This window comes from Triturus cristatus, chromosome 8 (genome assembly GCF_964204655.1).
Source record: "Triturus cristatus chromosome 8, aTriCri1.1, whole genome shotgun sequence".
Lineage (NCBI taxonomy): Eukaryota > Metazoa > Chordata > Amphibia > Caudata > Salamandridae > Triturus > Triturus cristatus.
Genome location: NC_140591.1, coordinates 1,364,432,087 through 1,364,458,421, shown reverse-complemented (window position 1 = coordinate 1,364,458,421; position 26,335 = coordinate 1,364,432,087). Strand labels below are relative to the sequence as shown.

Genomic DNA, 26,335 nt, shown 5'->3' with positions numbered 1-26,335 from the left:
AGGAAATTGTCTCCTCCTTCGCGGAATATTTCCGCGAGGTGTATTCCCCGGTTTCTTCTTGCTCGGAAGAGGAATCCCGTGCCCTGCTCAGAGATATCGCACTGCCTTCCCTGTCCGGGGAGGACAGGGTGTTGCTGGACGCCGCTCCCACCTCCGACGAAATTGCCCTCGCCATACGCTCGGTCGCTTCTGGCAAGGCCATGGGCCCGAATGGTATCCCTATCGAGCTGTACAAGCTGCGACCGGATACATTGGCGCCTCACCTCCGCGCAATGTTCCTTGCGGCCCACTCGGAGGGCTCCCTCCCGCTTGACCAGCGTCTGGCTACTATCGTTGTGATTCACAAGGAGGGGAGACCTCGAGATCGGGTTACTTCTTATCGGCCTATCTCACTACTGAATGCGGAGCCTAAAATTCTCGCTAAGGTACTTGCCAATCGGCTGGTCGGTGTGGTGGGAGATCTGGTTCATCAGGACCAGTCTGGTTTCATTCCCCATCGCAATACAGCCCTTAATCTTCGGCGTTTGCATGGGGTGCTTGCGCGTGTCCCGTTCATACGGGAACCGGCCATTCTGGCGTCCTTAGACGCCACCATGGCGTTTGATACGCTTGAGTGGCCATACATCTGGGCGATGCTTGCTAAGTTCAGGTTCGGCCCAGGATTCATCAGTTGGGTCAAATTGCTGTATGCGGGCCCATTGGCACAGGTGGTCGTGAACGGAAGAATATCGCCCCCGTTTGAGCTGGGCCGGGGCACGCGGCAGGGCTGTCCCCTGTCGCCGCTTCTTTTTGCGCTTGCCCTGGAGCCCCTGGCGGAGTGGCTGCGGTGGGAGCCTTCCATCCGTGGTCTCCGTTGGACCCCCGAGTATGAGGACCGCGTATCCCTATACGCTGATGACATCCTTCTGTACCTAGCCTCCCCACGTAAATCACTTATAGTCCTAGTTGATGTTTTACGCTCGTTTGGTCGTTACTCCGGTCTCGTCATCAATTGGGCTAAATCGTGTGTGTATGTTCTCTCTGGGGAGGCTCCTATTCTCCCGCGGGGCTGTCCGATCCAGATCGCCCCGCAGGGATTTCGGTACCTGGGTGTCTTCATCACTTTGGACCCGGAGGCCCGATATGAACGGAATCTGCTTCCCCCCCTCCAGCGTCTGCGGGTAGATGTCGCACGATGGCGGCGCCTGCCTCTTTCGCCGCTCGGCCGGGCGGCATTGTTCAAGATGATGTCTCTGCCGCGTTTTCTATACGCTTTACAGAACACCATGGACTTGGTCCCGGCGCGCTATTTCCGTGAGGTGGAGAGTCTGCAGCGCCTCCTGTTCTGGGACGGGAGGCCGCGCATTGCTCTGGCTAAGCTGACGCTCCCATGGTTTGACGGGGGGATTGCCCTCCCGGATATTAAACGGTACTACTGGGCCTCCCAGCTTGCTGCCATTACCCATGGCCTCTACGGGCCCGCCTTAAACCCGGCCTTTGAAATGGACAAGATGCTCCTGCCAGGTGGTGACTACCATCGAGCGCTCTACTCTAGCGCGCCCGACGCTCGTCTGACGGGCCCCACGCGTGTCATGGTGCAAGTCTGGCACGCGGCCAATGCAGCTATGGGGTGGAAGGACCGTTTGACCCGGGCATCACCACTATACGCGTCTGAGCGGTTAGGTTCCCTGTGGACCTCTAAGGGCTTTGAGAAGTGGGATATGATAGGTATCAGTAAAGTGGGGGATTTTTGGACGAGGGGAGGATTTAAAACGTTCGATATGCTGCAGACGGAATTTCAGTTGCGGGGCAGTGAATACTTCCGGTATTTGCAGGTCCGTCATGCGCTGGGTTCCGTCTTCACGGATGTTGCCTCCATCCCGGAATATTCCCCCCTAGAAGATAGAGTGCTGGATGGGCATGTCCCGGACAGCACGATCTCGCTTATATATAAAAAGCTAATAAACGACCGCTCGGGCCTGTTGACTGCCCTTCGTGCGGCTTGGGTTGCTGACGGGCTGGAGTTGGACGACGAGGACTGGACCTCCGCGGTGGCCTCCCCGAAGGAGGTGGCCATACCAGCTCGCCTTCGCTTCGTCCAGCTCAAGATACTCCACCGGGTCTACATGACGGGGCCGAAGCTTCTGCGTATGGGCTATGCCGGAGATGGGTTATGTAAGCGTGGGTGTGGTGCTTTGGGGACCTTTATGCATATTTTGTGGGAGTGCCCGGAGATAGAGGGGTTCTGGCGTGGTGTACATGAGGTGCTGCGTCTGGTTACGCATGTGACACTGTTGCCTGAAACGAGGAGATGCCTGTTGAATGTGTGGGAACCGACTGATTACTCAGCGCCGCAGACGTGGTGGGTGACTCTGGGATGTATGGTTGCCAAGCGTGATATTGCTCAACTGTGGGGATCCCAGAGGCCCCCGACGGTCTCGGCCTGGAAAGAACACATGGACTGGTGCATGTTTCGAGAAAAGGTGGTGTATGTGGCGAGGGGCAAGCCTGGGACATGGGTGAAAGTGTGGGGCCCCTGGAACGCCTATCGCGGGGGTATCGGTGCACCACCGTTGCTGCCTGATACCTCGCCAGCCCCATCCCCCTAGCCGACTCGTTCCCCTGCTGTTGGGCACTGGGTTCCCCCAGTCTTCGCTCTGCTCTCTTCCCCCTCTCTAGATTTCTACGGATAGTTGGGATCCCCCCCTCTAGGGGAGCACATGCTGCTATTTTCGATTGTGGGTTGCCTTGTGGGTGTGGTTTTCTTGTTGTTCTTAACTTAAAATGAAACCGCATAATGGGGCCTGGATGATGTGGTTTTTCGACATTGTTATCTATTGAGAAATGATCCTCCTGTAATGCCACGTGTTCCATGTATATATGTCGTGTGTTCCTACTATTGCTAGCGGCCGGCCGGAAGGTTGTGGGCCCATACTTGTATACTTTTAAGACTTGTAATAAACGGTTTAAAAAAAAAAACAAAAAAAAAAAAAAAACAATGGTAAAACTTTTTGTCCTGGGTTTAGTAAAGACTGGAGTAATTTTGCACCACATGTTCACCAAACTGTGAATCACAAGACCGGGCCTACATGGAAAAAAGCGAGGTTTTCTCAATGTCTACATTCGGCTGGGTGTTTGGTGGGAGAGGCATGCGTCTATGTGCTTGGGTTATAAAGTTCAGATTCTTTTAAACTTTACCAATAAGAAATGTGGCAGAGAATAAGATTATCTTTAATACAAGCATATGTGCAGTAAATTCCACTGTCTCCCTAACCCTATGAAGTTTCTTCTAACCCAAAAACATATTTTGTTTGGTTCTTTTCATATGTTGAGGAAATATTTGAAGGTAAAGATTTTCATACTGAATTATTTCTGAAAACATAACTGTGCAACAACGCTTTAGTCAACTTTGCATAGAATTATACAATCACACAGCCCACACGGTTGGTGCTGCTGTTACGGATTCGTCTGGAACCTAATATGCAAAAGTAGCAATCAGTTCAACCCCCTATACTTGCAACAACCTTCCAATATGAAAGACATTGGATAGTTTTAATATTCACATCCTCTCTGTGACATTTTGTCTTACTCTCTCTAAATCTCTCCACATTTAGTTTGATGCTTACCTCTTCCAGCACGTCTTGTATAGAGCCTGAATTCATATTATTTCTACCTACATTTATTTCCAGGTTTCACAAGTTACCCAGGGAAGTTTAAGTTATCTTTCAAAGTGTATTTCATCTGAAATGGACGATGTCAACTAACAAATGCATTTTGCATTTCAGTGGAGAGAGATGAAATACGTTGACCCACGTTTCTATTTTTAATTGCTGTACTTTATATTTGAAGAACGTTCAATATGATTATAAATTCATTTAAAAAAATAAACAAACGTGGAGTTTAGATTAATTTGAAAGCAGTATTACTCGGCTTTTGCAAAAGATATTTCAGTGCTTGTGACAAGAAAGATTTTAATAAAAACTGCAAAAATCTGGGATTCCCAAATTGTTGTAGGCAGGTAAATTTAACTTCCACATTCACAATGACTATTCTCAAGACCTTTATTATAAAATCAAAAGTAACATGATCAATTATTGCAATGATGACTTTCAAAGCAAATTCCTTTTTAGGTAGTGCATCTCCTTGTTCTTTAGAATGCTCTTTACTTCAGCTTCGTGCATTCGTATCTTTGCTGGAGCATTGGACACATTAGTTGTATCCTTCCACTGCTTACCTTGCAGGAGCTACTTTTTCCTTTTTGTTTAACCACTAACAGCTATCTCCATCTTGTATTTCCCCTTTCTGATGCGCTCGCCTCATGCACTTCTTCTCCTGTGCTTCTTTCTCACCCATGTACTTCTCCCCCTCAGATCCACGCTGCACTTTCTCATCCATCTGCCTTCCCCAGTTCTTCTCTTTCCATTAGCTTTCCTCCCCATACCATCCATGTTTCTTCTCTGACCTGCACCCTATGTTTCTTTCCCACCCTCTTGTTGGTTTCCCACCCCGTCCATCTAAGTTTCCACCCCCACCCCTACTGTGTTCCTTCATCCCACCCACATAAGCTTGTTTCTTTTTGCTTACTGATTCAATTAGGATGGGTAAACAAAAAGTAAAAAGTGTCCTCTTCATATACTTTGTTCTCTTTTTTTTGCCATCGTTGATGCTGTACAGCATGGCTCAAACCATTAACGAAGTCAAAAGCTCTTACAGGGAAGACCGTTTGGCTTTGCCAGTGCTTGCTGCAATGTTCCTGTTGCCCTGCAGAATCTCTATCACTTGACAGTTATAAGAATACCCACGTTTTTAATATTTAGTAAGGTTATATGATAGAGGCACACATGGCTAAACCATGTGTGCCTCTACCTCGCAGCCTGAACCATGAATGCATTTTAACCACGCATTCCTTTACCATGTATACCTTTACCACGCAATTTCGTGGTAAAGGCATGAATGGTAAAGGGGTTTGCATGGCTAAGGTCGCCACTACTCCCACCCCCCTCCCCCAGCTCTAGGCTACAAACCCCCTTCCCGCCCCACCCTGACGGCCCAAAAACCTTCTCTGAAAACTACCTACTCTCCTCCCCCTGCCCAGCCACCCCCGCGCTGTCCCTAACCCTTAACATACAGTACCCGACCCCCTCCCCCCCTGCGCTGTCTCTAAAAACAACTCAGGCCCTTCCACTGCTCTTAAGCCTAAAGCCCTAACCCCGAATTAAAAAAACTACCCCGAACCCCCCTGAGCCCTTAAAACGACCCCACCCTCTCCTAAGCCCTAAAAACTACCCAAACTACCCATTCCCCTCCCCCTCCTCCTGACCGGAGGCCTAAAACTCTGCCCCTTAACATACACTACCCTGACCCCCTCCCGCCCCCGGGCTGTCCCTAACCCTTAACATGCACTAAGCCGACCCACTCCCGCGCTGTCTCTAAAACTACCCCAACCCCTTCCACTGCCCTTAGGCCTAAAACCTTAGCCCCCAATTTAAAAAACTACCCCAACCCCAGCACTAAAAACTACTCCACCCTCCCCTAAGCCCTAAAAATTACCCTACCCCCAACCCTGAAAACTACTCCGACCCCCTCAGCCCTAAAAACCACCCTGACCCACCCAGCCCTGAAAACTACCCCCCCCCCCCCCAGCCCCACTTACCTCACTGCGTCCTCAGGCTCTGTTCCTGGTGATGTCTTACTGCTTTCACCCAGCAGCAGCAGGTCGCGCACTGCCTTAACCATGCATAGGCGTGGTTTAGGCATATGCATGGTTATGGCAAGCGTGGTTACGCTTGCGCTGTTGGAACACGCATGGCTGAGGCCGCAGTGTTCTGACTGTTTCCCATTTAGCTCACAACTACAAAGTATAAGATAGATTATACACCCCAAAAGCAATATTTATGCAACAGTAATAAGAAGGAAAGTGTGAGCAAGTGTATATTTGTGTGAGAAAGTGAGTATCTGTATATGTAATATTGTGAGTTAATATGTATAGGTGACTACATGATTAAGTAGACGAATAGATGATCAAGTAGGCGAAGGATTAAGTAATTACTGCTCAAGTCAATGGGCTGACATTCGAGAAACTCAGACTAGGCGAGAGAGACACCATACCATATGTGCTATAAAGTGCTCAGTAAGTTTCATCGAATAATCAGAAAGTGCAATGGTATGCTCTTTGAGTGCTATATATATGCCCAAATAGTGCCATTATATGTCCTGAAGGTACACTCATAAATAAAGCTGCCCTATCCCCAAAAAGAGTCATCACATCCCTATGAGTGCCACTCCATGGCCAAAAAATGTCCTCATATTCCCTGAACGGCCAATCATATAATAAAATGTACAAGTGCATGCTACATCAGTGATATCACCGAGGTTGTCATGTGTGGGGGTCACAAGTGATGCCACATGAAAAAAAGGAGCAAGGCATGGAGAGGAAAGTTAAGGCCACATAACTAACTTAACTGGTGAATGTGTTCTTTGGGTCATAACCTCAATATCAGTTCAACATTTATTCTGTGAATTACAGAAGATGTTTATGGCTACATCTGAGGACTGTTGCTTAGCTTAGAACACAACAAGAACTAAGTCATTTTAATTGGTTTACAAGCATTTAGTAATAAAACATTGGGTCTGGCTGCTGCGCTGTACACAGTCCACATCTAGGTCCAATCCAAGCAGGGCATGGTGCATCTGCAATGCAATCTGTACAGCGCATATTGAGACTAGTCCATACAGGTCTGGTATAACTATGCCCAGCATGGACTGCACACAGAGATACACCAACTGGAAGAATATTCCTAGGCCTATTCCACAGAGGATGTGCCATACACCATCATCTAGAAGGCAATTTGTCCCGCCCTGTGTACAGTGACCATGCCTAGCACCAGGCTACATTCCTAACAGTGGGTAATTGAATGGGATAAAAGGGGATACGGAGAGCTCGAGAGTTCCAGAAATCAGTACTCGAGGTACAAAGTCTACAAGAAATTGGTGATCACTTACGTTAGCATCCTTGACTCTTTGGACAGGCATGGACAAACAGGATAAGCTTTAAGATAGAGTTTATGAGGCAGGTCTAGGTACAGTGCAAATGCCCATGTAGTAGTTGTACGTATACAATACTTAGCAAATCATTTTCAACAATATCGACAATATCAGCAGTTCAAGAAAAATCAAAAGGGCACAAAACATATACTATATTGTTCCAAATGCAGTACTTCATATGCAGTAATGTATCAATGAGTTAGTGCACTGACCATGAGATTGACAATGTCCAGAGCCCATCCTTCCCAGGAGAACCCCACTCAATCTTTGCTTCCGCGTACCCTGGATCTAAATCAGATTCTGAACAGACTCAGAAAACCACCCTGAAGATTCTATCCTGTGGCCTAATAAGTGAATGACAGACGTTTTAATACTATCTCTATGACAACATACTATATCTTACTGGAGTTTGTTTCTTTTGATGTATCTGTTTTTGTTTATCAACCGTATGTACAGCGCTCGGATATCCTTTGATCATGTTCGCGCTTGAGAAAACACTCTAAATAAATGAATAAAAATGTCTAGGGAGAGCAATGAACACAAGCAGATCAGCTGTAAAACACAATACAGTTTTAAAGCTGGGGTCCTCGCTAAGCACATTATACTATGAACGAGTAATTGTAATGATCAAAACTATAATGTTCGACAGCTTAATGAAAATGAAGTAAGGAAGCAAGTAACTTAAAGGTTACTGGCAAACTACAAGGAGTTTGAACACATGCGTGGGAGTAAGGTGGAGGATACACAACCTTGGGGTGCACCAGACACAAAAGAGGCAACTACCCAGAGACACATGGGGTTAAAGGTGGACCACAAAGGTCTTTGAACGTGAACACCTGCTCAGCCAACTGAGCACAGGATTGTGGTGCCCAGCAACGTCAAGTCAAAAACAAAGGGACAAATATTTATTTTTTTGGCAAAAAGAGTGCGCTCGCCAGGTCCAATACGCCCGAAGGACCAATCACTTGTGTAGCTTGTCTCTGTCACTGGTGCAAAGGATGAGGGTTTGAGCAGATGTTCACAAACATTTGAGATTGATGAATGCTCAGCAGCCCACCTCGTACTGAGACTAACACCACCCACTCTCTGCTCATGTTGGAATCAAGAGGAGTGGATTATATGCTTTCTAACTACTACTAAAAGGCGCCAGTCGATCAGGCTGGGGTCAAGTTTCCCTCCTCAGAGAAAGGGCCTGAGATACTAAGAACCTCTGCAATAAGGGCTCTAGGTGAACCCTCCAGAGGTTTCTGTGAGGGGAAGCTATGTTGATTGTCCTCAAATACTACAAACAAAGGATGGAGTGGTGGGAGGTGGGGTTTGCCCTCTGTGGGTGACATGCGTCCTCCAGCCTACACACACACTCTTACAACGCGATAGACATGCGTGAACAACCCCATTTTACGCATACTGGTTCGTGAAGCCATTTATCATAATTTACAACAGCTAATGTTCACAGAGAGCTATGGCAGTGATGGCAGAGTGTAATGTTCAAAAGCATTACACAGGACAAAAAAAATTAAAAACTGATGGTGCCCTCTTATGCTGCAAGCCTTTGCCCTCATTGAAGGTGGAGAGGCTATTAGCCAACAGTACACCTAGGCACCCCATAACCAAGACCCAATGCCACCCGCCAGAGATCATGCAGAACAGGTTAAAAGCGTACCCCCACCCCACCCCGAGCAATTTAAACGGGAGTGCCCCTTGGAGACAACATAGGCCAGTAACCACTGGAGGGTCTCCTCATTCTTACTGCACACAAATAGTGTCCCTGAGAGACAAAAAGTCTGCAGTTTCAGGAATACCTTGCGATTAGGGGCATCACAAATTCTAAAATATGAATTTAAACTAGAAAAGAAAAACTCCAGGGAACAGCAGAGTATAAATGCAAAACGTGTGGGGGGGGGGGGTGGCATAGATCCTTTGCGGATACGTGATATTTGTCCTTACAACTTTCAAGCACTGTGGATACAGTGCCTAGTCTTCAGAACTTCAGAATACATGGCCTGCGAATGTGAACATTTTTAATAAGTGCTAAACACATTTCGGTCTTGTCCAAAGATGGTGAGACTTGTATAAAACCCCTGTATGTGCGGCCTACAAGTCAATACTTTACTCCATGGCCTTTGAGCTATATAGACTGCGCCACGTCTAGCCCTGTCCAGTGTCACATGGGGGTTAACATAAGGCATTTTGAAGAAATCCCCGCATCAAATCCCCGCATCCCCGCGGGGATGAAGATTAGTCCTGCAAATCAGCTGCTATCATCATCTGAGCTCTAAGTGCACACGATTAAGAATCGGTGCCTCGTGATTCTGAGAGCCCTGAGCAGCCTTGCATTATCTTTGACTTAGCTTTGGACTGGACAGACCCCCAGTAAACACAACTGGAAGGCAGGATTGGTGTAACAGCTGCTACTCATCCGAAGGCTTAACCCTCGTGAACCCTTGCAAAGCTGGACCCTCTGTTGTGTTTGTTTGTGCTCTGTGCGTGTGTTGGGCTGATGTTGCAGGCTAGTCTGGCATGTCGACCTGCCCAGTGTGTGTATTTATAATTGTTATAATTCAGCTCTAGGAGACCGAGATCCGACAATCAGCTGCTAATTTCTACCACTGCAGCTTTGTGTCTACAGGGAGGAGACAGTAGGCTCAGAGCTGTCCATATCTGACTCTCTGTGATGGGACCTCAATATTATATTGTGTTGTAATTGTATATGTAAAGCTCTTTCATGAGTGAGGCTGAGTGTGTTTCTATCTGCAGTGAACTGACCCTTTATCAATAAGGCCCTACCTGTTGCTGTATCTGGAGGGTACTGCGCCTGGATTCGCAAACCTACATTTAGCTTGGCTGCATGGAGAAGCCTTTGCCTGCAGGGAGTTGCCCCTCTGTCAGCAGGAAGCTGTCTGTGGATAGACATGGATGGAGCGGCCACTGGCTATGCCAGGCTAAGGCTGTAAAGATATTCTTTAGGTGCAGAGAACTGCTCTTGTCAACAGGGAGCAGCCCTGACAGAGACTGCAGGAAGCTGCAACTTATTGCAACGTGGAGCATCTGGGTGCAGGGCCTCGCCTCTGTCTAGTGAGAGGTGGCTGCAGGAACCCGCAGGTGAGCTTTCCCTGTATATATTTTTCTCCATCCAAGGCTTCTCACAATAACAGTTACCACACAAGAGACAGGAGCACCAGTCACTTGCAGTAAGTTGGCGGTAAGCGAGCAAGGCATGAGAAAGGATGAGCGAAGGACAACAGAATTATTGTTTTTTTTTTTTTTGTTTTTGTTTTTTGAAAAACCTTTATTGATGTTTCAATCATTTACACGTATGGGCCTACAACCCCCCGGGGCCGGCCGCTAAGTAACCAGGATAATAAAAGCAAATGTCAACACAGGCGGCACCTCGGAGAGCAAAGTCTTCAATCCAATATAGTCCGGCCAATGAGCCGCGCAGGCAGGACACCAGGAGAGATAGGGTTTTTCATTTTATGATAAGACAAAACAGTAGGATCAGGTGCCAAACAATTTCCCAACAGCGAGAAGGGGCAAGGATAAGAGACGTAAACAATAAGCAGCAATACATTGAATCAATGGCGCCGGCGCGGGAAAGTACGGATGCGGAGAAATATCAAAAATAGTTGCGCCTGCAGGTCCCCGTACCTAAAGCCCAGCGAACCCCCCGGAAACTGTGGCACACATGAAGAGCAAACGATTCACAATCAGGGTGGTGTATCGCACTGATCCCAGAAAAATAAGCAAAAAGAAACAGAGAAAAAAAGAGGAGGCCATGGAAAAAGAGATAAAGACTAAAGAGTCCCCTCCCCCATCCCCCCACCCTGCACCTCTGCGAATGAGTATGGCCCCACCCCCCAGCAGTGTGCCTGTCGCCCTGGAACTAGACCCGAAATATAGAAGAGACAGGGAAAAAAGAGAGTGAGAAAGAGCCCCCCCAGACGGGGGGGCGGAAAGAATATAATAAACTGGAGGAGGGCCTTAAAAACATACCCCCGGCTTCTCCCTCCCGCACGGTGAAGTCTCCCCCCAGCAAACAATTAGCAGCACCAAGTCGACCATATCAAAAAAGGGGGGGGGGGGGAATGGGGAGCATTATACACCAACTATGCGAATAACCACGAGAGCGCGCAACCATGAGTCCGCCTGTCTACTAGGTGACCACCCCCGAAGGATCGGCCTCAGCCTTGACCGCTTTTTGCGATTCTGCCCATGCCTGCCCGTCGACCCAGCACCATGTCCGATGTCCCAAGGTACAGGAGTGTCCAAAAACAGTCGGGAAGCGCCGCACACGGGTGGGGTGGAAGTCTCTGAGCATCCGCACAGACCGCTTCATGGAGGGGTGTCTGTTCCAGTGCCGCCCCAGGATCTGCGCTGCACACAAGGTCCAGACAGGCTGAATCAGCCAAATGAGACACACGTTGCTGAAATTGTCCCCGGGCCGCCGGAGACCGCGCACGGGACAAGGCCACCATCTGCCGCTCAGGTCCAATACCTCCGGAACAGATCAAGTCCACAGTTAGCCGACCACACGGTAGCATATTGTCCGGAGTGTCCGGCTGTACACTAATCGCGGGGGGGCCGCAACATCTTCCTCTTGTGTGCAGTGTGGAAAGCCACTGTGTACCTGTGGACCAGCATGCCGCCACTGTCCCAACGCTGTCACCACATCATCTAGCTTCCCCCCCAGGATCCCGGCGCCATGAGCCAAGGAGTAATGAAGGGCACCAAGGGCCTCCAGGAGGTCGCCGTACCCCAGAGCAGCTCCCTCCGATCGCTCCGCCACACTCCCGAAAGTCACACACCCCCTGTCTCGCTGCGTCCCAGCGGAGAGGATGGTAGGCTGCATTGTGACAAAATGGCCGCTGGGAAGGCCCGACTCGTATTGGGGCCAGGACCCCGGGATCAACGCCTCAAGGTCCACGTCGCTGAAGACAGGGATCCTGGGGCAGGCACAGATCCAGCCGTTGCGCGGTCACGGGCAACAGTCGTCTCCGCCACGGACCAGCTCCCGCGGAAAGCCGGGAGCAGCCCTCAAGGATCAGGGCGAGCCAGGGACGGCGTCCGGGCAGCTCACCGTCAAAGGCAGGGGCAATCGCCACAGAATCCGAGAATTGTACACCCGGGCATGTCATCAGTCCGCAACAGCAGAATGCAGGCCGAGGGGAGCTCCGCTTCGGTGGACCGACTCCACCCAGTCACCACAGGCCGCTGTTGTTCAACTGCCACCCGGCCAAGGCGTCCACTCGAGGTCCCGGCTTCGGGACCGCACGGGCCGCAAAGTTCAACCGCTGATTTCTCCGGTTGTACGGCAGTCAGAGACCTCGGAGTCACACGATCGGTTGCCACTTTCGTTTACGAACACGATTTCGTAGCGCAGAGTAAGGATCTCATGCAGGATATCCGTGCGGGATGCGGAGGTTCACGGAGCCGGGAATCTACGCTGCCGTCCCGGTCGCCATCTTGGCTCCTCCCCAACACACAGAATTATTGTTATGGTTGACAACAGCCACTGAAGTCAAGGCAAAAGGAGAAGGTGGGTGAGGGGAGGGGAGAGAGGGTTCAAACCCTGTTCACCAAGTGTTAACCCTTCTTCAATCCTAAATGATCCCCTTACTGCATTATGGCCCATATGTACTATAAAAGTTTCTGAAAGACAAAGAATGGGTAAAACTTGTTGATACATCAGATCCATTGTTTCTACCATTTTACAAGGCGAAAACCCCATATCCAAATGCCACCTTACTCCTGCACCTCCTTCTTACACCTATACTTTTAATACTCCAACCCTAACCCAGTCCCTTACTCTAACCTAACCTTTACCCCATCCCTTACCCAGTCTCCATCCAATCCTAATACTAAACCTTACTTCAACTCTGACCATCACTCACACCTTCCATTACTCTTACGCCAACTGAGCTCTTAATCTAACCTTAACTACATAAATAATCCGAATCCATAACCCAATCCCAACAGTAACCATAACAACATCCCATACTCTAAACCACTAAAGTTAACCTACATCAAAAACACTCACTTACACCATACCTAACTTTTAGCCCAATCCTAAACCCATCAGGACACCCAACCCATATCTTATGGTATAGCAATCTCAAGCCATACCTTACCGTACCTCCTAAATGTACCTTTCTAGCCCAATAACCCTTGCATTCAATTTTTTTATAGACTACTTTAACTTTTCTACATTTCTGTCTACTTTTTTTAATGCAAAATGGCACTACACACAGCTTCAACATACACGAGAAACCTAAAGACATTATTAATAAATTCATTTGTAAGTCTAGTGTTAGTCAAGACATTTCGATTTTCGTGAAAGTATATGTATGGTATAATTACTTATAGAGGCCCTCAGCCAATCCTCTTTCTTCATCAACTGGCCCATTATTGTGTTGTTCACATTTTTCTTTCATTCACCACAGCATGAGACAATGGGTCAGCCCAGTTCAGACATTGGCTAGCTACCTCCACTATGAGTGATGGCGATTCTTTCCTTTCACAAGGAGCACATACACATCAGTATCTTAGTACATATCAATGCCAGGCACTACTATAGCAACGTGTGCATCTTGAGACTATTTTTCTCGGATTTGTGAAGGTCCGGAATCTGCCCCAACAATAAGATTTGGGGAAAACCATGACGAAACAAAACGAGCATTGACAAAGACAAAAGGCTGGTAGCCACTGCCAGGAATATTGGCTTTGCCAATGCTGGTTGGTATACAGAGACCTAAAAAGTTGACGTAATGTGCACATGTAACAAACTAATATAAAACATTTCAACTTTCCAAAATAAATACGCGAGAATTGTGCAAACGTGTTAGCAGCATGAAGTGATAAAACGCACAACTGATCACTACCATCTATAAAAACACATAGGGGCTCATTTATGAGCCCCTGCGTCACTTTTGCGCCACCGGTGCGTCACTTTTTGTGACGCACCAGTGGCGTAAAACATGCGCCATGATGCGCCATATTTACAATGTGACGCATCTACCTAGATGCGTCACTTTGTAAACCCCTGCGCTACATTATACCTGCGTCAGGTATAATGTATGCAGGGTGGGCGTTCCCACGTAAGCAAGCATCGTAGAAGTGATGCAGTGAAATCTATGAGATTTCACTGCGCCACTTCTAGGGTGCAAATGCGTCAATATCTTGCGCCTGCCTCACAGCAGGCGTAAGACTGACGCAGGCCCTTTCACATGGGGCTTGCCCCATGTGAAAGGACACATTGCTGGAGTTACGTCACTTTTGTGACACACTCCAGCAATGCGTCACTTTTGCGCCTACAGATACGTCAGAAATACTGACGTATCTGTGACTCCTTGCGACATGATGCGTCATACTGTAAATATGACGCATCATTGGAGTCGCAGGGAGGGCGCAGTGAAAAGTGACGCATCACTGTTTTCACGCAGTGATGCGTCACTTTTCATAAATGAGGCCCATAGTTTAGCTTATGTCGTGCCCAACATGCCTGTGCGGTCCAACTACACCCACATGCAGACTCCTCAAACATGCATGTTCTAGCTCTATTAGGGGGTTGCAGATACCGGTGGGAGTCACTTTCTGTATTTTAAAAGGCCTTCTTTGGGACGGTGGGCCTAGTGTGTAAAGTTAGTTCAAGCATCCATAATTAATGAGCGGTAGTGGTTCCGTCCGTTACACGCCCAATCAAAGCCGCCACTGATGCCGACTTTCTGGCCGCGGCACTTTATCAGTTCGGGTGTTAGCTGGCATCAGCCTTTGTCCTGGTACGTGCACCTGCTCACTCCTAACAATTTCCATGAAAGGAGAATGTGCGCTTCCTGCAAACAAGCGAGAGCTAGAAAGTTTTCGTACTTTTTGTTTAAGAAAATCAAGCGTTATATACTGCAAATATTTCATTTTTAGTTATTATTATTACTATTATTTTTAACTAAACTGGCGTGGATTCTAAGGGCTTCAGTTCATAACGCGGCTGAAGTCTTTCAAACAAAGAAAAAGACCGATATACTTTTTTCGTAGGAAGTGTGTTCGTATTTGGGAACGGTGCTGTAAACACCCTCACATGATAATAAAGGGTTTGCGTTTGGAGAGCCACCCCGTCTGAGGACATTCTCTCGCGAATCTCAGCCCCGCTATAAAAACGTCATCTCATATTTACATTCCAGCCCCGCGCCTCTTGAGTTTGCTTCCAGCACCGTCAAACTCCCACCACTTAAGTAAGATAACGGGCTTCAGGGGCTTGATATCGCGGCAGCAGCCGGGGCTTCCCTCCCCTCCTCCCCCATTGTCTGTTGGCGAACTCGAGCGCACAGGGGGACCACCACAGGTGGGGAGCAGGGAACTTACAGCAAACGACCACCAAGAGCCCGAACTGGACCACCCGCCTCTTCAGCTGCGCCATCTTCGCAAACGTCCCAGGCGATGGAAAGCTGCTACAGTTTCAAGTTCACGGAGGCGTGGGAAGGACCAAACTCGGCCGGACACAAGAAGCAGCCCGGGCGCTGTGAGAACTCCTCCAAGTAACAGGTCCCTCCTCCCCGTACTGCGCTCTGCTGCCAAAGTGCAACGCAAATGGCGCAGCCGGCCCCGCTCCCGTCTGAGGAGGAGGATGGGGAGGCCCGGGGGAGGGGTGAGACGCACGCGCTTCGATTTGGGGTCCTAGCAACCATCAGCATAACGGAAAATGCAGCCTCATTCATCCCAGCTCGAGAGCTTCCCAGGGTTTACTTTGCTGGAGCGATGGACATTTTAACTCCACTTCGACGCGGGACGTTTATGCCGGCCGTAAATCAAAACCCGCACTTATCCTCCCAGAGTACGCGCTGCTGTTGGCTGTAATGCAGTGCATGATAATAGGGTACACTCCTCATGTTTCAGATCAAATATGTGAAAACAAGCATTGACAAAAGCTAGATGAGTCTGGAGTTGGCTACAGTTGTTTTGGCGTTGTTGATGCTTTCTTTGTTTGTATTTGTTTTTAGTAAAACTTTCTTTCTGGAGCACCTACCAATGCATATTGTATGTGATTTTTGCCCTAGAGCAAAAAATAAAATACTGGCCGGCATAAAGAAGGTAATTTTTGACATAGGAAAGCCCCAATAGCGTATTTAGAAAACAAATGATGTTAACTCCTGTGGAGCGGCGGGTTTCATTGGCTTGACACACCATAAAAGGACTTCAATATTCTATTTGCAATATACACTAGGGGGACTTTAAATCATTACAGTTTAGGGTTAAATAGTTTAGGTTGCAAGAGCAGTTCTGCATTGTGGCACAATATCTTCTTCAAGCGTATACATCATTTTCCACATAATATAAAGAGAGGCAAGTAATGATTCCCCAGGGAATGTAAGTACTGTGATATAGCTGAAATCCGGAACAGATATTTGTCTGAGTTGTGTTGTAATAATCTTGCAGTTATTAAAGAACTTCAACAATATTGATATATTCAGGGTTAAGGTCATCTGACACCACTTCCTGGTAAGAATCACGGTCAAAGGTCATATGATGTCACTGCCAGTATTGTCATTAAGTTCGAAGGGTGTGTGTTGTCACTTCTGCCACCCTTAGCATTACATCAGAGTAATGGTATTACCTGTAAGTAATCTGAACATTGTCTCCTCGTTTCTCTTCATCATCCCCGCCCTCAGGTGTGAGGACACACCCAACGAAGCAGCTTTGGAAAAAGAACACCAAGGTGAATCGATCAGAATGCAACACCCATGTAAAAATGTAATGAAAAATCATCCAGAGATGACAGCAGACAGAGCCCAAATGCCAAATGAATAAGGATTCTGAACATGAACATCAAGTGTGTAATGGGACACAAAAGTAGTGGGCACTGCCTTAGTGGCCCCACTAAAGATGTCTGTGAGAAAGACTCCCTGTGCCTCTACCCACAAGATGGACATGCCTCTGGTGGAAAGTCCTTGAATGTTTTCAGATAACTCTTTACCTGAGGGTTCATAAGTACAGGAAATGGTTATATGAACCCAGGGATGTAAGGTGGAGGAAGATTTAGCAAATCCTTGCACATATGACCAAAGATCTCAGACAGGTTGCTACACTGATGAAAATGGTAAACCCTGCCCAAATAAATGGAGACAGCTCTGCAGAAATCCAGAGAGTGCAAGGTTATCTATTCCGGAAAAGATGGATTAGGATAGAACACCAGGAGAACAATTTCAGTCTGCCTGTCAAGTTTGAACAAAACGCAAGGCACAAACCCTGGGCCCAGTCAGAGAAACATCTGTCGGGAAAGGCACATAAGTAGCAAACCTGGTAGATCAGGCAATAGGAGACGCAAGGGCGATAGTGCACTTTAACATACCCATATAGCCTAACATTCCAAATCTCACAATCTTCTGGCCGGGGTGGAGGTGACACAATAAGCATCTTAAATGTTAGAAGTTCAAAAGAAACCCTGTCCAAAGGCCTGATGGGAGCTTCATACAGCTATAAGGGAAAGGCCCCCCTAAAAATACTTTAAGGTCCAAGAGAAGGGGGGAAAGCCAAAAGGAAACAATAGAAGCCTCTGTCTAGACCTATATTACTTTTGGAGAGACCTATTCAGGTTCTATCCTGACAACAAGTGATCTATAATTAGAAACACATTACATGCAAAATAATTTTCAAACTCATTTTATTTTTTCATTATTTAAGAAAATATTTTTGAATTCATCTTCAATAGTAACATCTAATGCTTTATACACAATAGACATATGTTACATATAATCCACAATAACAAATATTATATTCGTAAATATAAACAACCCCACAACTCCTAACACAAATATGTTCTCATCATACTCATTTCTCCATACATACATCAATCATCCTCATACTCATAAAATTAACATAAGATTCAAATACTATGCAAGGTCCAACAAAATTGAGTGGAGAAAGAACAAACACAATTATGATTGTTTCTGATTGTACTATGTCTCCTGGGACCACTCCTCTATGATGATGGTAGTTTAAGGTCTTGGCCTACGCGCGTTTCGGTGGAAGACCACCTTCCCCAGGACCAAATATAGAGGGATTTCAAACCCTTAAAATAACGGGGGTTGTCTGAGATTGTACCAACCGGTAGTCACAAGTGTACATTTTAATCGTCTTCGTATTGGTTGTATAAGGAACACACGTGTCTCTCACAGTTCCCGATATTGCCAGTCAGTCTCCTATTTTTTGAATTGTGGTATTGATTCCAAGTCAAAAAATGGCAGATATGGCAGCTTGTATCAATTTCCAATTAAGTACCATGAGAGACTGTTTATGAAAATTTCATTCGCATTTACAACTGCATGCAGCAGTATATCGGCAAAGTTTCCTCATCGCAGTCGAGAAACCAGGGCGCGTCATACTGTCCAAAAAAGAATTTGAGGGAGGTCCCATGGAGGAGAATTCCCTCTACCAGGATGCTGGGCCAACGTAAATATCCTTAAGGATATGTGACGCAAAGGTTTAGGTAGAATGAAAACCACCGAACAGCTCTCTAGAGGCTCTAATGGCTGCTGTGAGAATTTGGCCTGATGTATGCTGTCCACTAATTAAAGTGGGCACCTTGCACCGGATGTATGATGTAACAACGCGAGTCATTACAACGCGTGCAGTTACATCGCGGTCGTTACAACGACTGCGATGTTACTACGCTATGCCATTACAACGCAAGTCTTTACATCGACTTGCGCTAGATGGCGTGCTAACATTAGAAAAGCGTAATTTACTATTCCAACTCCAGTCCACTTAACAGTAGGGAAGGTGTTGGGATAGTAAACTACACTATTTGTAATGTTAGCACGCCATCTAGCGCAAGTCGATGTAAAGACTTGCGTTGTAATGGCATGCGTTGTAAATCCACTTGCGTTGTAAAAGTTTCGTTATAATGGTAGTGCGTTGTAAAAGTTGCATTGTAAAGGTTGTTTACCCATTGCACCAGTCCAAACAACCCTTATGATGATTTAAGAGGTAAAAGATTACCTTCGAAATCTATCCAAGTGGCAACTGTGGAGAGCAGCCTTCAGACTTAGCCATGAAGGAATTTTAAGCAGCTTGTTTTACCAGAATGCAACCTTATAGTATTGGTTAAATGAAAAGAGAACCACACAGTAGTTATGAAAATATATATTGTTAGACGGCGACCTCAGAGGAGCCTGGAAGGGGTCCTGACTACCCTGAGACCCACCCTCAAAGTATCGTAGCCGGGCACTGGCGGGAGACTCCCCAGGGGGAGGAATCTCGTATCTAGGATCGTACTTCTGGCACCACACGACACAGAGTGACCACACCGGGTATTCTGAGAAAACAATCTTTATCAAGTAGGTTATCACTGCAAATATGTACAAGGTGAGCACGGGCTCAAGAGTCTCGGAAGGGGTAGGGGGTAGCGGGACAGTCTCTGGTAAAGGTTCAAGCAGGGACGTATCCGGCGCACAGCTCACAATCCTCGAGCTGGGGGATACGATGTTGTAGTCGGGGTCCGGCGGGACCGTGAGAGTCGGTTGGAGCCGCGAGTCACTCAGCGGGCTCAGGTACAGGTTCGGAGGTCTTACGATCTTCAGGGAGCTGCGAGTCACTCAGCAGGCTCAGGTACAAGGTCGGAGGTCTTACGATCTTCAGGGAGCCGCGAGTCACTCAGCAGGGCTCAGGTACAAGTTCGGAGGTCTTACGATCTTCAGGGAGCCGCGAGTCACTCAGCAGGGCTCAGGTACAAGTTCGGAGGTCTTACGATCTTCAGGGAGCCGCGAGTCACTCAGCAGGGCTCAGGTACAAGTTCGGAGGTCTTACGATCTTCAGGGAGCCGCGAGTCACTCAGCAGGGCTCAGGAGGGTCCAAGTTCCAGGAGCCGCGACCACGTCGGCAGGCTCTCGTTGTTCCAGCGTCGAATCTGCCGGACAGACCCAGAGCACCCCTTGTTATAGGTCGACCCCTCTTTGATGTCCGGAGTCTGTGCAGGCAGGGGTCTTGTCACCTGGGGGTCGCTTGTCGGGATTTCCTGCTATAGTCTTTTGATCCTTTCAGGGCCGGGTCGGGAGGAGTCCCAGACACCCAGCAGGCACGGAGCCAGTCCTCAGGGAGGCCGGAGGGCCGATCGAAACCCATCGTCCCGGGGGAGTTCAGAGGTGCGATAGAAACTGCTCCTCCCTCTCTCATCCCCTGGAAGCGTGATGTCCTCCAGCCGGAGTGGCGCCTCTAGGCCCGGGTCGCGCTGGGGCCGGGCGGCCATCTTGGTGCATGAAGTGGGCACGCGGGCCCGGGGTGGCCGAAAGGAGAGAGGCCATGGACGGGGACGTCCGGGTCTGTGTGTGTGTCCTGGTGGGGAGGTTCGGCTGGGCCGTGTGCTTGGGCTGCAGGTACCAGGTTTCGGTGGTGCGGGGGCACGGAGGGCCATTCTACGAGGCCGGGTCCAACACGCGTCCCCCCCAGCTGAAAGCCGGAGAGAACTGCCCATCAGCTTGGGGTGTTCTCTTCGCTGAGGCGGAAGAACCGGGAGAGGCCGTCAGCATTGGCGTGGTCCGTACCAGGGCGGTGTTCTACGGTGAAATCCATCCCCTGGAGGGAGATTGACCACCGCAGTAGCTTGGGGTTTTCTCCTCGCATCTGCATGAGCCATCGCAAGGGCCGATGGTCAGTTTGGACTCTGAAATGGGTGCCGAACAGGTAGGGTCGTAGCTTTTTGAGTGCCCAGACCACGGCAAAGGCTTCGCGCTCTATGGTGCTCCATCTCTGTTCTCGGGGCAACAGCCGCCGACTGAGGAAGGCGACGGGCTGGTCTAGGCCTTGGTCATTCACTTGTGATAGGACGGCCCCAATGCCATGCTCGGAGGCATCGGTCTGGACTATGAACTCCTTGGCGTAGTCGGGAGCCTGGAGGACGGGGGCAGTACACATGGCCTTTTTTAGGGCATCGAAAGCTTCCTGGCAGGCAGCCGTCCACTGCACTTTCTTTGGCTGTCTTTTAGACGTGAGTTCTGTGAGAGGGCCGACAAGGCTGCCATACCCCTGAATGAATCTTCGGTAGTAGCCCGTGAGTCCCAGAAAGGCTCGGACCTCCGTTTGGGTGATGGGTGGTTCCCAGGCCAGGATGGCGTCGATCTTTGGCTGTAGAGGGGCGACCTGGCCGCTCCCGACCTGGTGCCCCAGGTAGACCACGGATCCTTGCCCGATCTGGCACTTGCTGGCTTTTACTGTGAGGCCTGCCTGGCGCAGGGCGGTTAGCACCCTCCGGAGGTGCTGGAGGTGCTCACTCCACTCTGAACTGAAGACAGCGATGTCGTCCAGATATGCCGCGCTGAACTGTTCTAGCCCGGCCAGGACCCTATTCACCAGTCGCTGGAAAGTGGCCGGGGCATTTTTCATCCCGAAGGGCATTACGCGGAAGCGGTAGTGCCCATCGGGGGTGGAGAAAGCGGACCGCTCCTTGGCCCCTTCGGTGAGCGCAATCTGCCAGTATCCGCAGGTGAGGTCGAATGTGCTGAGGAACCGGGCTGCCCCTAGTCGGTCAATGAGTTCGTCGGCTCGTGGAATGGGGTGGGCATCGGCTCGGGTAACGTCATTGAGCCCCCGGTAGTCCACGCAGAATCGGAGCTCGGGGGCGACACCGGGGGCCGCTGCCTTCGGGACCAGGACCACGGGGCTGGCCCAGGGACTGTCAGAGGGCTCGATCACCCCCAGGGTCAACATCTTCGAGACTTCCGCTTGAATGCAGGACCGGACCCGGTCAGGAACCCGGTAGGCTCGGTGTCTCACCGGCGGGCTGTCCCCGGTGTCCACGTCATGAACACACCAGTTGGTGACCCGGGGGGTCAGGGAGAAGAGGTCGGAAAATTGTCTTAGGAGCTGGCGGCAGTCCGCTTGTTGCTGGGCAGTGAGGGCTGGGGAGAGGTTCACTCCTTCTACGGAGCCATCCTGCTCCTTGACACACAGGAGGTCCGGGAGGGGATCCGACTCATCTTCGGCTCCATCATCGGTGGCCAGCAGGAGGCTCAGTTCTGTCCGCTGGAAGTGAGGCTTAAGGCGGTTCACGTGCAGGACCCGGAGGGGATCCCGAGGCGACTGGACGTCCACCAAGTATGTGACTTCACTCTTCCGCTCAACCACTTTGTAGGGCCCAGTCCATCGGTCCTGGAGGGCGCCAGGCTTCACGGGGGCCATGACCCACACCTGCTGGCCCGGCTGGAACTCGACCAGAGTGGCATTCTGGTCGTACCAGCGCTTCATCTCTTCTTGACTTGCCTCCAGGTTGGCCTCGGCCAGTTCTCGGAACTTCCTGGTCTGGTTCCGGAGGGCCAGGACGTATTGGAACACATCTCGGGGGGTGGTCTGGGGTTCTGCCTCCCACCCTTCCTTAACCAAACTGAGGGGACCTCGGACGGGGTGTCCATAGAGTAATTCAAACGGGCTGAACCCTAAGGACTTCTGGGGGACCTCCCGGTAAGCGAACAAGAGGCAGGGGAGCAGGACGTCCCACTTACGCCGGAGGGGCTCTTCTAGGCCAGCGATCATCCCTTTCAAAGTCCTATTAAACCTTTCTACTAGGCCGTTCCCTTGGGGATGGTACGGGGTGGTGAACTTATAGGACACCCCACATTGTTGCCACAGGGACGTCATATACTTCGAGATAAAATTAGTGCCGCGATCGCTCACGACCTCGCGGGGAAAACCCACCCTGGAAAAGATCCCCATCAGGGCCCGGCCCACCACGGGGGCCGTAATGGTGCGTAGGGGAATAGCCTCAGGATAGCGGGTGGCGTGGTCCACGAGGACCAAGATGAACCGGTGGCCTTGGGAGGTGGGGGGGTCCAGTGGTCCCACGATGTCGATTCCGACTCGTTCAAAAGGGGTACTGACGACCGGGAAGGGTTGGAGGGGAGCCTTGCACTTCCCCCCACTCTTCCCACTAGCCTGGCACGTGGGGCAGGACTTGCAGTGGGCTTCTACCGCTGCTCTCATTCTAGGCCAGTAAAAATGGGTCACGAGACGGCTGTAGGTCTTGTCCTGACCCAGGTGGCCGGCGAGGGGGACGTCGTGGGCTAAGCCCAGGAGGAAATCTCGGAAGCGGAGGGGTACCACCAGTACCCGTCCGGATCCCAGCTCCACCGACTTCTGCTCACTGTACAAGATGTTATTTTCCCAATAGATTCGGTGTGTCCCGGTCTGGTCACCTGCGGCTTGGCCCTCGGCCTGGCGCCGCAGCCCGACCAGGGAAGGACAAGTGGCTTGCTCCCGGCAAAATTCTTCCCGAGTGGGCCCGCCCTCGTGGCGCCAATGGGCCAACTCGGGTAGATCTCCCAACTCGGGGACCGGGGCGGGGTCGGATGATGCGGGTTCGTCGCGGGCGACGGACCCTTCTGATGGGGGGACGGGAGGACCCTCGGCGGGGACTGTACTGGTCTCTTCGATCGGGGTGTTCTCGACTTCTCTCCGGGGAGTGAGTCGGGCTGACATAGATCGGGTGGTGGCGCACACCCACTCGGGGAGTCCCATCATTCCTAGGTGGGCCTTGCGCTCGACGTGCTTCCAGGGAGAATTCTCCAGGTCGTTCCCTAAGAGGCAGTCGACCGGCTGGGAGGTTCTTACGGCCACCTTGAGTTTACCTATCACCCCTCCCCACTCAAACGGCACCAGGGCTACCTGACACATACTTTCTCTATTGTCTGCGGATATTAAGGGGCAAAAGACGTTGGGGAGGATCTGCTCCTCGGGGACTAGGTGCCTGAGGACACCGGTTATACTGGCCCCGGTGTCCCGCAGGGCCTCTACCTGGTGGCCATTGATCTTGACGAGCTGCCCGTATTTCTGTGTGTTGGAGGGTAGGAGGCTACCAGGGATCATCTCCCTATCTCCCAGGGATACTAGGGCCATCGCTGCGGGTTCCCACTCCTCGGCTTCCTCAACCTCCTCCCCCAGAGCTACGTTGGCTATCTGTCTCGCAGGGGTGGTAGGGGAGACTTGGGTGGCCATGGGGCACTCTGGGTCATTGGCGTAGTACCCGGGTTTCTGGCAACGGAAACATGTGACGGTCACCCGATGTCCCCGTCTCCCAGGGGGCCCTGTCACCGGTGGGGGGGCGCCGGGAAAGGTGGAGGTTGTGTCTTCGGGGGGCTAGGCTGGGACTCTCTCGGCCCTCCCTGGTTCCCTCCCCCTCTCTGGCGGGGTGGTCCCTGACTGGCTCGGGGGTACTCTCCTACCATTCCCCGGGAGACCCGGGTGTTGGTCCAGCGGTCGGCCTCCACAGCCAGCTTCCGGGGATCTGTGAGCTTGCTGTCAAGCAGATGCTGACGTAGTTCTATGAAGCAGTTCGCAGCCAGATGTTCCCACAACATGAGGTCAGTGAGTTCGGCAAGGGTGGTGACTTTGCTGCCCTTGATCCACCCATCGAAGGCCCGACTGAAAAAGTTTACATACTCCACCCAGGTGGTGCCCGGGATCTTCCTGCAGTCCCGGAATCGCTGACGGTACATTTCTGGGGTGAGGCCGTATCTTGTGAGTAGAGCCTCTTTCATGTGGCTGTAGGAGGTCTGCAGGGAGAGGGGTAGGTCGAGCAGGGTGTCCCTTCCTTCGCTCAGAAACCGCCCCCACAACCCCGCCCCCCAGTCCTTCTGCGGGATCCGATGGGAGGTCATGGCGACCTCGTAGGCCCTGAACCATTGCTGAATGTCATCGTTTTTATAATATTCCTTGACCACATCCTTGGGGATGTGGACCTTCTGTTCCGCTGGGGAGGCCGTCTCTCGGTTTCCCGGGGGCCTTCCTTCCTCGCTTCTGGCCTTGAGCTCGATTTCTTTCAAGCTGCGTTCGTGCTCTAGTTGGAGCTTCCTTCCTTCGTGCTCCCGTTGGAGCTTCTTTTCTTCTAGTTCGCCTTGTACACGCATTTGCTCTACTGCTAGCTTTTTTTCCGCTAACTTCAATTCGCCCTCGATTTTGAGTTTGGCTAACTCGAGTTCATGATTGCGGCTTCTCTCTCTGTCCGCGAGCTCTTCCGGGGATAGGCCCCCGTCTGGTACGATGCCTCGCACCTGATTGCTACTGCTTTCACTTTGGGGGGGTTCGGCTTCGTCGGGGCGCTCCCCCGTGCCATCCGGGCGGGAGGCCCCGGTCTCCACCCAAGTTTTCAGTGCTTTCTGCAAATCCTCTTTAGTGTTGAGACCAGTGGTAGCGATTTTAAGTTCTTTGCAAAATTGCTTTAGCTCTTTGTGTGTGTATTCTTCTAGCTGCTCCACCTGGAACACCCTGTTGGCGCTGGTTTCTGCGGGGCTCACGGCGCTTCCTTCTGCCATCTTTGTCGGTAGTGCTTCCGTTGTTCACGGTACGATCTCTAGGTGATGGGCCCGAATCCCGTCGCTGCCACCAATGTTAGACGGCGATCTCAGAGGAGCCTGGAAGGGGTCCTGACTATCCTGAGACCCACCCTCAAAGTATCGTAGCCGGGCGCTGGCGGGAGACTCCCCAGGGGGAGGAATCTCGTATCTAGGATCGTACTTCTGGCACCACACGACACAGAGTGACCACACCGGGTATTCTGAGAAAACAATCTTTATCAAGTAGGTTATCACTGCAAATATGTACAAGGTGAGCACGGGCTCAAGAGTCTCGGAAGGGGTAGGGGGTAGCGGGACAGTCTCTGGTAAAGGTTCAAGCAGGGACGTATCCGGCGCACAGCTCACAATCCTCGAGCTGGGGGATACGATGTTGTAGTCGGGGTCCGGCGGGACCGTGAGAGTCGGTTGGAGCCGCGAGTCACTCAGCGGGCTCAGGTACAGGTTCGGAGGTCTTACGATCTTCAGGGAGCCGCGAGTCACTCAGCAGGGCTCAGGTACAAGTTCGGAGGTCTTACGATCTTCAGGGAGCCGCGAGTCACTCAGCAGGGCTCAGGTACAAGTTCAGAGGTCTTACGATCTTCAGGGAGCCGCGAGTCACTCAGCAGGGCTCAGGAGGGTCCAAGTTCCAGGAGCCGCGACCACGTCGGCAGGCTCTCGTTGTTCCAGCGTCGAATCTGCCGGACAGACCCAGAGCACCCCTTGTTATAGGTCGACCCCTCTTTGATGTCCGGAGTCTGTGCAGGCAGGGGTCTTGTCACCTGGGGGTCGCTTGTCGGGATTTCCTGCTATAGTCTTTTGATCCTTTCAGGGCCGGGTCGGGAGGAGTCCCAGACACCCAGCAGGCACAGAGCCAGTCCTCAGGGAGGCCGGAGGGCCGATCGAAACCCATCGTCCCGGGGGAGTTCAGAGGTGCGATAGAAACTGCTCCTCCCTCTCTCATCCCCTGGAAGCGTGATGTCCTCCAGCCGGAGTGGCGCCTCTAG

General features: G+C 50.7%; 1 protein-coding gene across 2 annotated transcripts in view; it reads right to left on the bottom strand.

The window, feature by feature from the left end:
- Positions 1-15,630, bottom strand: part of JAM2 (junctional adhesion molecule 2) — a 392,176-nt gene extending 376,546 nt beyond the window's left edge. The window contains exon 1 of one of the 2 annotated variants that reach the window (XM_085623064.1): positions 15,379-15,630. In XM_085623064.1, coding sequence (XP_085479190.1) covers positions 15,379-15,433 — 55 coding nt within the window. In that variant the 5' untranslated portion in view covers positions 15,434-15,630. The remainder of the gene's footprint in view (positions 1-15,378) is intronic. The other variant, XM_085623063.1, reaches the window with a different exon arrangement.
- Positions 15,631-26,335: the final 10,705 nt, after the last annotated feature.